The following is a 17,171-nucleotide window of genomic DNA, read 5'->3' as shown; positions in this document are numbered from 1 at the left end:
TGTGTGTGCGGCAGGGGCTAATTTGAAGGCTTTTTTTTTTTTTTTCCGGGGGGTGCTGAGCTTCCGCGCTCCCGACTGCCTCCCGGTCTCCACCCCCCCTGAGACCCCCTCGACTCCGGCCCCGTCCCCCCCCCTCCTCAGATGGGTTCATTGTGAGCTCCGCACCGGGCTGCGTGGCCGGACGCCTGCAAACTTTGCACAAAAATCCGGCAAGGGGCGGAGGAGCAGAAGGAGGAGGAGGGTGAGGGTGGCGGTAGGGTGGGGGAGGGAGGGAGGGGGCCGCAGGGGCCGGGGGCCGGCGGGGGGTGGGGAGGAGGAGGGGGGCGGCTTTTTTTTTTTTTTTTTTTTTTTTGCATAACTCGGCTCGGCCGAGTGGCCTCCGGACTCCCCGCGCCGCTGGGACCGCCGCTGGGACCGAGAGCCCCCGGCTGCCGCATTGCAACAGGCAGGGCCCCGGCGCGGCCCCCGGGCCTCCCCCCGCCCCCGAGCGGCCTCGGCCGGCCCGGGCCGTCCCCCCCAGGGAGGCCGCCCGGGACCTGCGATCCGCTCCCCGCAGCCGCCGACCCGGCTGCAAAAAAAAAAGTTTCCGAGAGGCAGGCGGAGGAGAAGGGGGAGAAGGGCAGCCCGGAGCGGCGGGGGGCGGCGGGGGGAGCCGGCCGCGGAGGGCGACGGAGCGCCGGGAGCCCCGGACATGTCCAGGCGGAAGCAGGCGAAGCCGCGCTCGGTGAAAGGTGAGCGAGCGAGGCCCGGCGGAGGCGCGAGCGAGCGGGGAGGGAGGGAGCGAGGGAGGAGGGACCGGCGAGCGGGCGGGCGGCCGGGGACCCGCGCGAGCGAGCCGAGAGGAGGAGGAGGCGGCGGAGGAGGAGGCGGAGGCGGAGGAGGAGGAAGAGGAGGGGGAGGAGGAAGCCGCGAGCGGGAGGCGGAGGCGGCGGAGGGGGCACGCTGCGGACACCCTGCCCGCCCAGACCCTCTCCCGGCTCCGCGCCGCCGCCCGCGGGGGACCCGGGCCCGGGGGTGCCGCTGAGGGGCTCTCGCCGCTCCCTCTGTGCGGGCCCCGGGCCCGCGTGGCCAATCAAGGGGTGCGGGCCTGACTTGGCGGGGATTGCGAATCTCGGTGGCGGCGGCGGCGGCGGCGGGCGGGCGGCGGGAGGAAGGAAGAGGCGGTGAGCACGGGCGCCCGGGAGGCCGGCAACCCCGAGGCCGCTCTCGCCCGGCCCCGGGCCTTGCCGCCTTTCCTCGGCCCGCGCCTTGTCGCCCCGGGACTCGGAGGGCGGCGGGCAGAGCTTGCGCGCGCCCTGGGCGCCGCGTCCCCGCCCCGGCCACCAGGCGCCCCCTCCCTGTCCCTTGCCCGAGCCGCGCTCCCGGCCCGGGCCCCCGCACTTCCTGCCTCCTCCACCGAGGCCAACCGGGCCGGGAGCCTCCGCCAGGAGTTCATTGTCTGCGCAGCGCCGGCAGGACGCGGGTCCCCAGGGGAGCGCAGCGGCCGCCGCGCGCGCCCCTTCGTGGAGGGCGCCCGGGACCCAACTACGGGCATTGGGCGCTTCACATCCTCGACACCTAGGCCAGCTTCCTGTGTCGGGTCCCTGGAGTGCGCACGTTAGTAAGGATACACAACACACACGCACACACATAAACACCCCCCCCCCCCCCCCTTCCTTCGTCTTCTTTGCTTTGCTTTCTATTTCCATCAAGGGCCCCTGGCTCTGGTGGGCCCCTGGAGAGCAAAGGCCCTAGGGAGAGGCCGCGCGCAGGCGACGGAGCCCCTCCCCTGCCCTTCTCTCCCCCCACAGCTGGCCTCTCCAGGCCTGCCTGCTGCTTTGTGCCGATTCCAGCGCCTCGGGTGGGTGCCCGGCCGGCCCGTCGCGCTGAGAGATGACAGAGGAGGGACAGGATGAAAGCTGCTACGTCTCTGGAGCCAAAAGTCCCGAGGCCCTTGTCCTTTCCCAACTCCCCTGATGACCTCTGGCCTGAGCCCAGTTCTGCTCTGAAAAGTTCATTTCCTGGAGGCCTGCGCGGGAAGGCGCTGGGGCCCCGCTCCCTTCCTGCCAGCCTTGCTCCGGGCTGGAAAGGCTGGGACTGAATCTGGCAAGGAAGGTCGTGAGACACCCGCCATTGCTGTCCTTCTAGAGTCCCAGCAGATTCCAGGGCGCCTGGCTGAGCAGAGACTGTCCCTGTCATCTTAGAGGCAGACAAACTCAGTCCAAACTCTAGGCAAGGCAGCTGCACCCTTTCCTCTGTTTCCTTGAGAGAAGCTGGTCTTGTTCCCCTCTCCAGGGCGGGCATCCCAACCTGGGATCACGTGGCCTGCTGCCCAGAATTGGGGATCCAGAGGGTGTTCTGATCCAGGTGCAAGGAAATCAGAAGAGAACCCAAGAAGGTGACAGGCAAATGGTAGATGTTCGTCCTTTTGCTGAATAGAAGGGCTCTATGGCTTGAAATAATACTTGATTTCTTTTCTCTTTCCGTGGCTCACTGCTCAGTCCTTACTCCTTCAAGAGCCACGTAAGATGGCCCAAAAGAAAATGTTGACTCGGAATCTGTGGTTGGTAAAGCAGTTTTATTTAACTCCCATAGTTGATTTTGAGTTAAATCTATGGCTAGGAGCAGGTTTTTCATAAAGGAAGATGCAAAGCTTACCTGCCTCTAACCTCAATCTCTGCCTCCAAACCTCCTTATTTTAGAAGGTGAGACACAGAAAGCAAAGGTAGAGCAATTTGCAGGGAACAGATGGGTGGGTGTTTCAGAGTTGCTCGAACCTGATTCTAAAGCCACTCTGTGTATCTCTGAGAAAGACTCAAGAATTGGTCTCAGTCTTTCATGAAATGAGACTTGACATGGTTTTTAATGAATGTCTCCAAATCTATATGTGTGTATGTATAGCCGACAACTGCAGCTAATTGGTAGGGGAAGGACAGCAGAGTGGGAACGAGACCAGTGTAGGCATTTTGAGAAGTACTGTAAATATCAACCACGCAGCGTCTTTCTGCCCTTGGAGCCTGAGACCCTCTGTTTCTCCCTGCGGTTCTTTGCATTTTCCAAAAGTGGCTACAACCCTGGTCTCTCACCACTTTGCCTTTTATTCGGTTTACTGGGGTGGATAGGTGAAGATGTGGCCACTTATCAAGGGAGGAATTAAGAGAGATGATAATTTGAATAGATAAGAGTTTCAGCAGGTGATGGATTTATGGCTTTTCAAGAACTGCCTCCCCCCCCCCTTTCTCAGGCAATATTCAAAGTGTGTGCTTGAGTGTGGACAGCTCCACACCAAGTGTTTAAAATGACAAGGTCCTCACCTTTAAAGATTCTTGAAGGTGCTTCTTAAGGAACAGTGGTGCCTTTTAGATTTTGTTTTATTTTGTCTCCACTGCTGTGTGTCAGGGCTAACGTGGAGGCATTGTGGACTTCCCCAGCCCGCGCATTCTGCTGTGAAAGTCGCTTGACTGTAATTCGTAATTGATCTCGGAAATGTGAAAGCCCATAGCAGGAAGGAAAGACAGAAATATAACAATTTCTAATGGATGCTCAGAAAGTGTGATTTGAAAGCCCCGGCTTTGCTGCTCTGAAAATCAAACAGGCCTGGGGTGTGTGTGTGGAGGGGTTCTCACTTCCCACTCATGGATACATTCTTCCTTCTGGAGTGGGGTCACTTGTCCCTGTGGCTGTTTGTCCTTCCTTGGAAAACCCATCTCCCAGGGAGGACACCCAGCAAATAGGGAAGGGGGCCAGGGCACTAGGATGGGGGTGGGGGTGGGGTGGGGGTGGGGGGTGGAAATAGCCTCATTGGTTTTCAAAAGCCTTCTGATTAAAAACAAACAAACAAACAAACAAAACACACCAAAACCCCATGAATGTTACAAAAGTCATGTTTTCTGACCGATTTTCCCTCTGTACACCATTCCCTTTCCCTTTCTGTCTCCTGGTGGTGTGGTGTGGCAGTTGTGAGATGATTTGTTTCCTTTGATAATTTTGGCCTCATTCTCCAGGGCTGTTCTCATCACATCTCACTGATGTTATTTTGGATGATGATATCAGGTGACTTGGTAACCTGTCTCCCTTCACCCACACTGCCTCCTCAGATCCACGAAACAGCCTATTTATTTATGTATATGGAGAATTAATACATTTTTTCCCAGCCTCATTTTAAAACTTTTGAATAATTTTAATAGTTGCTTTCTCCATCTAACAACTGCTTGTTAATTACAGTTCTTAATATTAATTAGCACTCAGGCTGTGTCCATGTACCCCCCCCTCCCCGCCCCCAACATCCAAAACCACCCCCAGTGAGTTCTCTGCACTCCTCTCCTTTTCTCTGTCTTCCTCTCCTGCCAGCTCTTAGCTCCTCAAAAGTCCATCTTAGAAATTTGGTGGTCTAGGGACTTGGGAACAGTGTTCGCCACTGCTTGTGTTTCCATGGAAATAATTGAGATGTAATAAATAGAGGCGTTCTGAGGTTACAGGTTTCTTGATTCAGCTGAGACCACATACAAGTGTAAATTGCCGAGATTTGTTTGGCTAAATGTACATGATCTTGTAGGAAGGGCAAAATAAATCCTTTATAGGTTCTTTAGCTTTCTGTATGGATTGGGCAGTGACATTTAATCCTAATATTTAGTCCCCCCGCCTCTCTTAAGTCCCCGACCTCTCAGTGACTGGAAGAGCCTGTCTTACTCTAGAAAACATCCCTTATGTCTAGTAATTGCTGTTTAGATTCTTACACCTGTTTCCTTGCAAAAACTTAATAAGCAATAAAATAAGATAACTATGTGCCTCTGGCAGGAGGACCGCGCTAAACGTTTAACCATAAGGTGCCCAGCAGTGCATTAATAACAGAAAGGTGCAAAATGCTGGTGACTTTACAGTCATAAAGTAACTTAGTAGAACCAGCCAGCCCTGGCACTGCTGTAGCATGCTACAGTGTGTTAGCAGAGGAGGAGGAGGGAGAAACGAGAGAAGAAGCAGAAGTGCAGCATCTTTGAGCACAGTGTTGCTAGCTGGAGACCAAAGGGGGATCTGGTTCAATCTAATAGAAAGTTGCAATAATTGCTATATCGGTAGCCAACTCTTAAGCTGGTGGCTGTGGAATTCTTCCCCTGATGTAGGATTTAATAGTCTGGCAATTAGATGCATTGATTTCTCTTAACTGTTCATTTGGATGTGTAAACGAAAGGAACCCGCCACTGAGGCTGATTGTACAGGCGTGCTTGCTGCCTGGCTCTTGGAAAAAGGCTGATGTAGGTGGTGGTAGCAGCACAGGATTGTTCAGCGTGGTTTTGAGGCCAGGTCCCTCTTCCCTTAAAATTTCTGCTTGTAAAGTGAACACACGGCACCTGTTGTTCAGATACTGTTTAAAAATAAACAATTAAAGAATAAACTGAAAGCTGTTTGTGTTATGTTTGAAAAGGAAAACCTCTTTCCTGCTGCAGATGCTTATAGAGTAGCATCTCTGTCTTCGAGTGGCTGGACTCCCGTATTTTTGGCAGGTGGTCTGTTAGGTACCGGAGGAAAAATTCACACAACACCGTGGCTCTGGGTTCCAAAGGGACCCCCTGCTGGAAATTGAGGGAGTTCTCTACCCCCTCCTCCTTAGCAATAGTTTGGGGCCTCGGACCAGTGGATCCATCAAGCCCCGAAGAGGTATGGGGAGTTGGCATCTTGGACCCCTTGCACTCCGGTGGGTGTGTTGGAGTGTGCAGATAATGACCTCTCACAAACACGGGCACCTCTTACAACTCCCCGCTCCTGGACCTGCAGGGTTCTGTAAATGGCACCAACTTTTGACACGCAGTCATCAAAAACTCTTGTTGGTAAGCTAGCAGAAGATGACTTAGCTTTCCTGAATACCTCCCCAATTCCAACCAGCCCCCACCGAGTCTTTTTTTTTTTTTTTTTTTTAACTAAACAATGTGTAGATTCAGTTAACCCTTTGGTCGAGGTTGAGATGGATTTACCTTTCCTGGACCTTGTCTATGGTACGCTGGTGTTTGCAAAGAATATTATCTTAACGTCTTGAAAACGTTTCCCATAGATATCAGGGCTTCTATCTGTGGGTCTAGGGTAATTGCAAAAGAATAATACCTTGAAAGCTGTTAGTGGGCACCCCATTGCTGTGGGTAGCCAGGGAAAACCTGGATTGGTGAAATTGACAATTTCTGCAGGTTCCTCTCAGCTTGCAAGGGCATTTTGTGCCCCGTTAGTCAGGAATCAGAGTAGTTTTGCACCCAAAATGGACTAATTAAGCCTGGATCAGTTATATCCTGTTTGAAGTTTACAGCACTGTCAGCTCCCTCTGCCTACGGTGGGAGGGAGGGTGCAGTGGAGTGGGGGCCATGCTGATGGAAAGTTTTGATTCATAGCTTACCTGACAGGATCGGTGGCAGCCAACGATTGGGGTTGTACACTCAGTAAATACAAATACTTCACCTCTTTTAAGGAGCGCCAATTAGCTGATTGCGCTGTGTGGCTGTCTTTAAGGAGAATGCTGTTTTACCTATCTTCTTGTACAAAGGTTTGATTTTTAATGTCTTGTGAAAAGGATTCTCTTTGTCTTGATTGATGTCAGGAATAAAAGCATGATGGTAATATCCCTTTGAAAGCTATTGTATTGTCAGCCCTGGCTGACAGCGGGAGGGCCTCCCAGCGTTATAGATTAGTGCTGTGAAAACACTGACATTTTCTTTGTTACGTTGCTGTTGTTCTACTTGCAAAGTCAATTACACAATGTTGGAGCTCAGTTACCCAGTTGACTTTGGAAGTAGCAGCGGCTTTCATTCTCTTCTTAAAGATATAATTTTCCTTTGTTGTTGTTATTTTGTTTTGTTTTCTTTCTTTCTTTTTTTTTTTTGACCTGCCTCCCTCTGGTTACTACCCCTCCAGTACCCCCCCCCCCCCCCACAGGAGTCTGAACTGTTCGCTAGGCAAACACACTCTAGTTTTCAATTGTGACAAGTCACATTCAAAGATTGCCACGTCATTATCTCTGAATTCTTCTGCTCATTCACATTTCAGTGGCTTCTTATTGATATAGTGATCACAGCAGCCAAGATACATAAAAAAACCCATCAAATGAGATTACAGTGTTGATAATATCTTATCAAGTGGGTTGTTCTCTGGATTTGGGGTTCTTGAGATTGGCAAAGTCAGAGTTTTCTTTCTTTTTTTTTTTTTCCTGTAGACTCTGGCCCGGGCTGAACCAGGTTCCTGGGTTGATGGGACCCCAGCAAACAGGTTTTTTTTTTTTGTTGTCTTAGAAGATTCATAAGTATTCCGATCTCAGAGGCTGGAGCTGTTGAGTTTTGGACTGAGAATCCTGGATGACATTACGGCAGGGGTGGAAGGGGTCTCGTAAGAGAATCATGTCACCCGTCCCTCCCCCATTGAAGATGGCAGACTGGAATTATAAAGTGGTCTATGTGTGTGTCATTGCTGGGTGCCCCTGGACTCGGAGTGATTTGCATTCCCATATAAGTGCATGGAGGGGAAGCAAGGCTTGAACCATTTGAAGCTGGAAATGGTCAGGGTGGGTGTTTCTTATTCAACCTCTCCCTTCCCCTCCACCCCAGCCCTGCCTTCTCCAGAAAGAGAAGAACCTCTAACTTCCTTAGTTCTTTGAGCCTGTCCCGAAGAGGCCGCTCCCTGAGAATGGCCGAGAATGGTCCGGCACTAGGAGGCTGCTGTTGCGGGCTTCAGATGACAGGGACCCATCAGGAAACTCCGTCCGAGGACACTAATTGTGGGCCCCCGAAGTTATTATTATGAACCACCAGACAAGAGCTTGTGCTCGCCAGCAATTTGTCAGGACTAATTTTGTTTTTCTCCAATAATTGAAAATTAATGTCTTGAAGTGAAAGCAGATGTTCATGCCATCTTCTGAATTGGGATATAAAATGGGGCTCTGTAGATGGGCTCGCTAATTTAACAGCAATTTTCCTCACGGCTAATGGGGGTGCTGGGGCTGCCGTCACCTGAAGGACGGGGTGAGGGCATGAGGGGGAGAGAGAGGGAGAACGTGCCGAGCCCACTTGTGCAAATTCTGCTGTCTGAGGTGCAGGGGGGCCGAGCCAAGGGAAGGACAGCATGGTGGGTGTGCTCATTTTGGAGGGAGAATAGGTCGATAAAGATTTTTCCTTGGGCTGTGAAACTTGGATGCTTCATTGTTTCGAATACTCCTTTACACAAGAAGTATTTATTGAGGTAATTCATGGCATTATGCGGGAAAAGGTGAGGGGAACCTTGATGTGGGGAGAGCATGGATTCCTGCAGAGGAGTGGATTCTCAGCTGTGTGCTCGTCACCTCCCCCGGGCGCCTGCCTGGCTCAGTCTGAAGAGCATGCGACTCGTGATCTCCGGTTTGTGAGTTCGAGCCCCACGTGGGGTGTAGAGATGACTTAAATAAATTAATGAAAAAGAATTGCATGTCCCCAGTTCAGGTGTGAGAGATGCGCACCCAGCTGGTCTAAGGAGGGGCCCAGAACTCTTCATTTTTTTTTCCCTTTTAAAAGATTGAGGTAAGATATACATAACCTGAAAATCTACCATCGTAACCATTTGTCAGGGTACGGTTCCTTGGCATTCGTACGTTCACGTTGTTTTGCAGCCATCCTCGTCACGAACTTTTCGATTTCAGGCGGCACCTAGGTGGTGGTGGGTTGGGGGTCTCAGCCCACAACCCTTGGAGGAAGTCACCCAGTTCAAGGCCTCCATTTTCCAGGGTAGACGTGAGAAGCAGGCTCAGAAGGTGGAGGGACTCTGGAGAGCTGGCGGTGTGTTTCCTTGCTCTAGCCTGAGAAGCGAGATAGGCATGTCCAAAGGTAGGGCAGGGCACTGGATGAGTGACCTTATCAAGGCCGGTGGCAGGCGGCAGGGCAGGGTTGGGGGGGCTGGCAGCTGAGTGACCTGGTGACCAGTGTCAGGATTAGAACGTTTGTTCTCTCCCCGTGGGGACACCATTCATTTGGGCCTGGTTGGCTGTGAGCTTGCCCGGTGACCCTGGCGGGGCAGATCCCCATGGCCCCCACGTCTGCCGGCCAGAACCCAGACAGCTCCCCCAGCCCTGCCCCCTGCAGGCAGGTTTGTTTGTGATGAGGAAAGGTAGGGACAGCTGTTCCAGAAGGGCCACCTGGTTGCCTTCCTTTCCAGTCCTAGAGTGCCAGCCACCCCTGCCCGCAGGTCTGGGCATTGCTGACGCTTATACTATTCTCCTCCTCCTTGGAGGTGCCAGGCACCTTTGTCTCTCCCCTGGTTTTCTCTGTAATTGAAATTCGCCCTTTCATTACCTGGGCATGAATTATTTTTTTGCAACGTTGTCATTCCCTGTCCTGCTGTGAGGTTTATCTCTTCTGTTGATCCTAATTAAATAAAACATACTGTTCACCTAACTCCTGTTGCACTGAATTTTACCTGCCTGAAGGCAGAGTGATGGCCATCTGGGCTTGGTTAGGGATCAGGGCATGGCCGGAGAAGGAGGCTGGGTGGTAGTGGCTGGGTGTGACTCCCTTTTCTGGGGGGCTGCAGGACCCTGAAGTCACCAGCAACACATAGCAAATTTCTGGTCCCTGAGCCAGGGGTATGGCTTGGTCCTTAGCCCCCTGGGGCTTGGGGTCTGAACCTGGGGAGAGGAGACACAATCACCAGGTCTAGGGAGTCCCCAGGGAGAGGGTGAGGGAGGAGAGTGGGCTCCCAGAGGAGGGGAGATGGGAAGAGGGTGCAGGCTCCTGTCACCTGGGGTGGAGGCTGCAGAGTACTGGGTTCTCTGGGGAGCAGTGAGCAGTGTCCAGGACTGTCCTTGGTGTCCAGGACAGCTCTGCAGATGCCCTGTGCCCCTCAGGGAGAGAGTGACCAGCCAAGGGCCTGGCACGCATGTTGGGAAGATTCGACTTGCGCTCTTTTTGCCTTTGAACTTCTCAGAATCCTGCCGGTCCCAGGTTGGAGGTCACTTCATTCAGATCTCTTTGGGTGTGTTTGTGGCATCCTTAGTTTCATCCAGTCTGGACTTGCACACTTCCACTCTCCGGGAGCTCACTACCTATATGTATTTTTAGCTTGAGGTTCAGATGTTTTCTTTCCATTAAAGTGCAATCTGCCTCCACAATGTAGGTATGTTGGTCCTGGATCTGTGTCTCAGGGCCTTAGGGAGTAACTCAGATCTCCAGTTCCCAGAACAACCCTACTGAGAATTGGCAAAGGTTTCCCTGCCCCCCTCACTCAGGGGGGCAGGAAATCACGTATGAGATGTGGTCAACCTGGTGGGCTTCCAGGACCCCACACTCACTGGTTGATGGTGTTGACCTGAGCTTCTGGGTCCTTGTGTTTATCCAGGATTTCTTAAGCGAGTGGATGTGCAGACTTTAGGGGAATAAGTGAATGTGTGGGCAAGTGAGTGAGGGAGTAGTGAGGAAATGACTGAGCGGATGCACCCCTAGATGAAGGAGAGTGGGGGATCTGACTGGGGCTCCCCCCGCCATCTTTGATGGGCTCTCCTGCCCCCTCCAGCTCCCCCCAGCCCCCGTTCTGCATCAAGAAGTGAGAGATACCCCTTCGCTGAGGTCTTGGAGCCCTCCTGCCCCTTGTGGTGGGGGATGGCTTGTGCCTCCTCTCCCTCTATCCTCACCCACACTGGGGGTGCAGCTCTCTGCGGTGAGCTTGGAGCTACTGGTGACTCAAGGCTTGGTGCCAAACATTATGCTAGATTGTAAAACATCATTTTTGAGTGATAAAAGCAACAGGAGACTTTCATACTAAATCCTCAATAAAAATGCTAAGCAAATTTGAATGCTAATTCTAAATAAAACAAGCTTTTCACTGAATAAACTCCCCACTGCACGCTCCTCCTGTCCCTTCCTGCCCCAGGGGACTTCGGACTGGACGTTTTTGAGCTGGCTCAGGGCTGGCCAGGCCTGTGCAGCCCAGCTTTTATTAAGTGGCCTTCTGGACCTTCCTCGTCTTTCAGGGATCCTTTGCCCCTGAACAGCACTAGGAGTGAGGGATGGAGTTGGGGGAAGTTTGCAGGAAGGAGAAGATGAGGTGTGTTTGTAAGAACCTGGCAGTTAAATAAAACTCAGAATGAGGGGCGCCTGGGTGGCTCAGTCGGTTGAGTGACCGACTTCGGCTCAGGTCATGATCTCACGGTTTGTGAGTTCGAACCCCGCGTCAGGCTCTGTGCTGATGGCTCAGGACCTGGAGCCTGCTTCTGATTCTGTGTCTCCTTCTCTGTCCGCCCCTTCCCCACTCATGCTCTGTCTCAGAAATAAATAAACATTAAAAAAATTTATTAAAAAAACCCAACAACTCAGAATGAAAAAGAAAGATTCCCTTCTGGCTGAAGGCCTGAGTCAGGTTTGATTTATTTTTCTCCGGGGATGTGGGGGTTGTGGGCTGGAGGAAACATTCTCTGTGATCTTGGGCAGGACAGTTCCCTCTATGGGCCTCAGTTTCCCTGTCTATGAAATGGGATGGAACTGATTGGATCAGCTACCTGCCTTCAGTAGTTTAGGATCTTAATTCCTGGAACATCAGAAGGGGAAAACACAAGAAGCTTTGGTTTTAAAATAATACAGGCTGGGAGCACCTGGGTGGCTCTGTCCGCTAAGCATCTGGCTCTTGATTTGGGCTTGGTCATGATCTCACGGTTCATGGGTTCAAGCCCCATATTGTGTTCTGTGCTGACAGTGTGGAGTCTGCTTGGGATCCTCTCTCTACCCCTCTCTCTGCCCCTCCTCTGCTCACACACTCTCTCTCTCTCTCAAAATAAATAAATAAACTTAAAAAGAAAAAATAATACAGGCTCGGGGCTCCTGGCTGGCACAGTGGGTAGAGCATGCAAGTCTTGATCTCCAGGTTGTGAGTTTGAGCCCCACGTTGGGGGTAGAGTTTACTAAAAACAAACAAACAAAGAAACAAGCAAAAAGTATGGAAAAAATAATAATACGGGCTAGAAAGATATTGTTAGGTCTTTTCAAGTTACTCTGTAAAGTGACCAGTCCGCAGAGTGAGAAGTCTGAAGAGGCAGCTCTAGGGAGTCCTGTGCAGGGCGGTTGGGCTCTTGCTCCCTTGCTCCTGTGGCCCTTTTGCACATTGAGGGAAAAATCAGGTAAGAGAAGTGTCAAGGGCTTGACTGTGATGTTGGTGTCTTTCCAGGTGTCGGAGAGTTCAACTGTCCTTGGCTCTTTTGGCTCCAGGGGCTTTGCCAGACATCACTGGAGCAGGTTTCCTAGTCTTTCTCTGACCCAGGGACTCCGTGGGTAGAGGATGACCGGGTCCCAGGTGTGCCCATTCAAAGCAAGCAGCTTGGCCAACCTTGATCCCTGCGGAGGACACACGGAGGGCTTACTTGTACCAGACCCTGCCTCCAGCTCATCCCGCCTGTCCCTCTAGTTCTCACATCAGCTCTCGGACCGATCTCAGTTTCGCAGAGGTACAGACAGGCACAGAACTACCTTGCCCAGAGTCACACGGCTGGAGGTAGCAAACCTGTCAATGACCATTACCTTTATTTATAACTGCCCAATGGGCCAGAAAATGCAGCAGAGAAGCTCATGCTTTCTTCTGGGGCTGGAGAGGTCCCCGGACTCTGGGCTAGGGGAGGGGGCCGGGAGTGAAGGCACAGGAGCTGTGTTCTGCTCGCCACCCGCCTGTGTAACCTGCCCTTTGGGGATCTATAGTCATATCTTTTAAAATTTTTATTTGTCTTTTTATTTTTAAAATTTTTAATTTTTTAATCTTTTAACACTTATTCATTTTTGAGAGATGGAGAAAGAGAGAGCATGAGTAGGGGAGGGGCAGAGAGAGAGGGAGACACAGAATCCGAAGCAGGCCCCAGGCTCCGAGCTGTCAGCACAGAGCCTGATGCGGGTCTCAAACTCGTGAACTGTGAGATCATGACCTGAGCTGAAGTCGGACACTTTACTGACTGTGCCATCCAGGCGCCCCTATAGTCACATCTTGAAAAAAAGGTTTACACATCTTAAAAAATAATTTAATGCCTTTCTTCCCCAGAGGTAAGCACTGTTCTCCACAGTTATCTTTTCTCCCAGAACTTTTTTGGTGGTGCATTTACACAAAAACACATGCATATGTATCCATATATACATAATTTTAACCCTAGATAGTATCATGTACTGCTTGGATCTACTTTCTGTTATGTGCTATTTTCAAGTAGCAGTGAGTTTCCAGTCTTGGTGGTACTTCAATATCATTTTAGGCACTTCAAGGAATAACATTGCCTGTTAACAAGTTGGATGCTTAACTGGCTGAGCCACCCAGGCGCCCCTGTTGTATTTTTAAAAATGTTTAATTACTCATTTTGAGAGAGAGAGAGAGAGAGAGAGAGAGAGAGAGAGAAAGAAAGAGAAAGCAAGCCTGCACATGTGCACACAGTGTTTGGAAAGGGCAGAGAGAGGGAGAGAGAGAATCCCAAGCAGGCTCTGTGCCATCAGCACAGGGCTCCATCTCACGGTTCCTGAATTCATGACCTGAGCTGAGATCACAAGTCGGACGCTTAACCGACTGAGCCACCCAGGCGCCCCTCTTTCTTTTTAAAGCTTCCTGGGGGAATATGAATGTGCAGCCAGGCTGAAGAACTGTTCGTCTGGGAAAGACCATCATGTTCGCGTTGTAGATCTACTCCACTTCAGCAGCCATCATTCTATAGAACGGATGCACCACAGTCTATCTACAGTTCTCCATTGATGGACATTTATTTGTTTTTCAGTTTTTCACTGTGAAAAACAATGATGCAGGGAGACTTCTCATTTATAAATCTTTGTGCTTCTTAGGCTAGATTCCTAGAAAAGGAGTTGTCAGGTCAAAGGGTAGTCACTCGAAGAATATGATAGATATTTGTACATTGCCCTCCACAAAGGGTATACCAGTTTATCCTTCAATAAGTGTGTGAATGTAGGTTTCTCTTAATCCTTGCCCACATACTGATGTGTTCTTTTTTTTTCTCCTCCTCTTCTTCTTCCTCCTCCTTCTTCTCCTTTGTCTTTTTCTTCTTTCCCCCTTCCTCTTTTTGCCAGTCTGATAGACAAGAAACAGCTTATCTTTTAATTTGTATTTCCTTAATTACTACCAGGGTTGGCCATTTTCCTTATGTTTATAGACTGTTTTTATTTATTCTTCAGAAGGGGCAGCTGGAGGTTTGGGCATTTCTTTCCCTAAGTCCTTTATTCATGTCTCTTCTTCCTTCCTTCCAACCATCATCCATCCATCCATCCATCCATCCATCATCCATCCATCCATCCATCATCTATCCATCCATCACCCATATATCATCCATCCATCCATCCATCCATCAATCCATCCATCATCTATCCATCCATCTATTCATCCATCCATCCATCCATCCATCCATCCATCCATCCATTTTATTCATCGTCTACCCATCATCCATTCATTCATCTGTCATCCATCCTTTCCTTCCCTGCCCTTCCATCTAAATCCTGAGTATTTTATCCAGGTGAGACTCATAGACTGTGTTCCAGGGAGGATGCAGAGATGAACCAAATGGAGGCCATGCCATCAGGTAGACCAGGTTCACAGCCTGGAGAGGACATAAGACTCTAACCACAGGACTAGATAGAGCAGCCCAAGATAGAGGTGCATGTTGAGGGCTAAGAGAGGTTGGAGGGATTCCCCCCCCCCCTTTTTTTTTAAGTATTCTCTATACCCAGGGCTCGAACTCATGACCCTGAGATCAAGAGTCACATGCTCTACTGATTGAGCCAGCCATGCACCCCTGAAGGGATTCTTTTTGATGGAGGGAATCAGGCAAGGTTTGGAAGAGGGGTAATGTTTGTTTTGCACCCAGAAGGATGGAAAGACAACACCAAGAGCAGCTAACATTTAATGAACACTCCTTGTATGCAGTCACTGGGCAATGTACTTTACAGGCAGTATCTCATTTAATCTGGACACTCGCTTCTGACTACTCATGTGGGAGCCTCAGGCTTTCTTTTTCATGAGCAATAATGGATCTTAGAGAATCCTAGCTGAGCTCCTGTCTCATGTGAATGATCAGATTTTCCCAGAAAGGGCAAGTCAGATGTCCAAGGTCATACAATGACTTTGTAGCAGAATTATGCCTGAGGGCAGGGCAAAGCTGGAGGTCAATCTTGCTGCTGCCACTGTTCCAGAGCAGAGCCTACCTAAGGAACAACCTGGGACCCTCAAGCTTCTGGGTGTTGGGGGTTTCTTAACAAGTGTACCTGGGCTCCCACCCTTATCCCACCACATCCTCACCATGTTAATGATAAACTTCAGCTTCATTTTCTGTGAAATGGGGGCTCCACTCCCAGGAGAGGTGTGTGGGTGAAATCTCAGGAGCAGTGAGGAGGGGCTTTGTCAAACCGAAATGGCCATCTGGAGGGTTGGAGTGGGAGTCATACTCGGGGCAGCCTGACTCTGTCATTCTCTCTCTCTCTCTGTCTCTCTCTCGCCTGTACATTTGTGCCAGAGAAAATGGGTGGGAAAAAAACCTAGGTTTTAATCTGTCACCTGCTGGAGTAACTCTACCTTCTGGGAAGTGCCAGGTTGTGAATGAAGTTCTCCAGCCCTATGTCCCCTCTTCCCCACCAAGGACAGTTGCCTTCCTTAAGGGGCACACTGGCCAGGCACAGGAAAGGGGACTGTGTGGAAGGCATATGCCCCAGCATGGGTGTACCTGTGTGTATGTGTCTGTATATGTATATGACTGTGTGTGCCTATTTGTATGTGTGCATGTGTGTACTGGCTCGAGTCGTCTGTGTGGGTACATGTATGTACATGTGTGTGTGTACACGTAGGTGTGTGAGTGCCAGCTTCCCAGGGGAAGAGACTCTTGTCATTGCTTGCATGATTCAGACTATTGGTACAGGGGCCAAGAAAATACACATGGGTGGTAAACTTTACCCATGAATTTACTTTATAGCCATTCATTTGGATATTTTTGGAGCACCTACTACGTGCCGAGCACTATGCTAGACTTGACCTCACAGAACGAAAGAGGCAAGTCTTTTTTCTAAGATTCAGTTTACCATCTGTAAAGTCATGGTTGTGAGGGTGGGAAGTGAGTTTATATTGATGTTTCCCAAAATGTATTCCAGGATTTGGTTGGGGTTTTACCAAAAGAATAAAAAAAAAAAAAATCTTTTCTGTGGCCAAACACATTTGGCAACACTGCATTAAACAGAATTAAAAGTTTTAAAAACTTTCAGGGCTTTTCAGAGCCTTTAAAATGCTAATGTGGGACTCTCAGAGATGTTAACAGTTTCTGATTTCCACACTTACTTGATCACCAGTCATGGTATCCTCTTATGCGGGTACAGTGTGGGTTTCTAGGCTTTTAAGAGCTACTCTCTTTATCTCTTTGTTCGTTCATTCATTTGTTCTCTTGTTCATCTCAGACATGTTTATTGACCACCTACTATGTGCCAGGCACTGTTCAAGGCGCTGAGGCCACAACAGTAGATAGGTGAGAGTTTATTGCAGTGGCAGTGAGGTGCCATCTACAAGTACACAAGTCAGTAACACAATTTCTGGGAAACAAAGCAGATCCTGGGATAGGCAGGGAGGGATGGGGGAAGCTGTCCAGACAGGGCCATCTGGGAAGTGACACTTGAGCCCAGGGTGATGGGGAGGGGGCATGAGGGGAGCTGGGGGCTGGAAGCCTTTTGTTTGGTGCTTTGAAGGGGTGGGGGGTTGCGGAAGATGGGGGTCCTTTCTGGATCTCTAGCTCCCACGATGGGAGGATCCACCGCTGGCCCAGTGTTTGGTTTCTATGGCACAGTCCAGGCCCCAGAGACAGGCTTCTCTGGGTGAGGAGTCAATTTGATGGGGCAAGGGACGTTTCTGGATCCCAATCTTGCCCTAGGAGCCTCACTGGCTCTTTCCTGCTCCCCAAACCACGCAGTCCTATCTCTGTGTTAGCTTGGGCAAGTTAGTGGAGGGCTTAGGGATGGTTCCTCCCTGGGCAGCCGGCTCTGAGCACCACACGGCAGAGCCCCTGCCTGTGTCGGTCACTGCCATGTCCCCAGTGCCTGGCACTGGACCTACATTCCCACCCCCCCCACCCCCATCTGACAGATGGGAAAATGAGGCCAGGAGGCTCCCACAACCCATTCCCTCAGAGGCCCAGCCCAGAATCCAACCCTTTTCTAAGCCAGGGCTCTGACCCGAGGCTGGTGGGATGGGTAGAGCCC

At 50.8% G+C, this 17,171-nt stretch overlaps 1 protein-coding gene across 2 annotated transcripts in view; it reads left to right on the top strand.

Moving 5' to 3' along the window:
- Nucleotides 1–356: 356 nt before the first annotated feature.
- Nucleotides 357–17,171, top strand: part of ZNF423 (zinc finger protein 423) — a 332,888-nt gene continuing 316,073 nt past the window's right edge. Inside the window, exon 1 of one of the 2 annotated variants that reach the window (XM_058707783.1) lies at nt 357–731. In XM_058707783.1, the coding sequence (XP_058563766.1) occupies nt 692–731 (40 nt within the window). In that variant the 5' untranslated portion in view covers nt 357–691. The remainder of the gene's footprint in view (nt 732–17,171) is intronic. The other variant, XM_058707782.1, reaches the window with a different exon arrangement.

This window comes from Neofelis nebulosa, chromosome 17 (assembly GCF_028018385.1).
Source record: "Neofelis nebulosa isolate mNeoNeb1 chromosome 17, mNeoNeb1.pri, whole genome shotgun sequence".
In the NCBI taxonomy this organism is placed as follows: Eukaryota; Metazoa; Chordata; class Mammalia; order Carnivora; family Felidae; genus Neofelis; species Neofelis nebulosa.
Note: the sequence above shows the minus strand (reverse complement) of the source record. Positions and strands in the feature narration are given on the sequence as shown.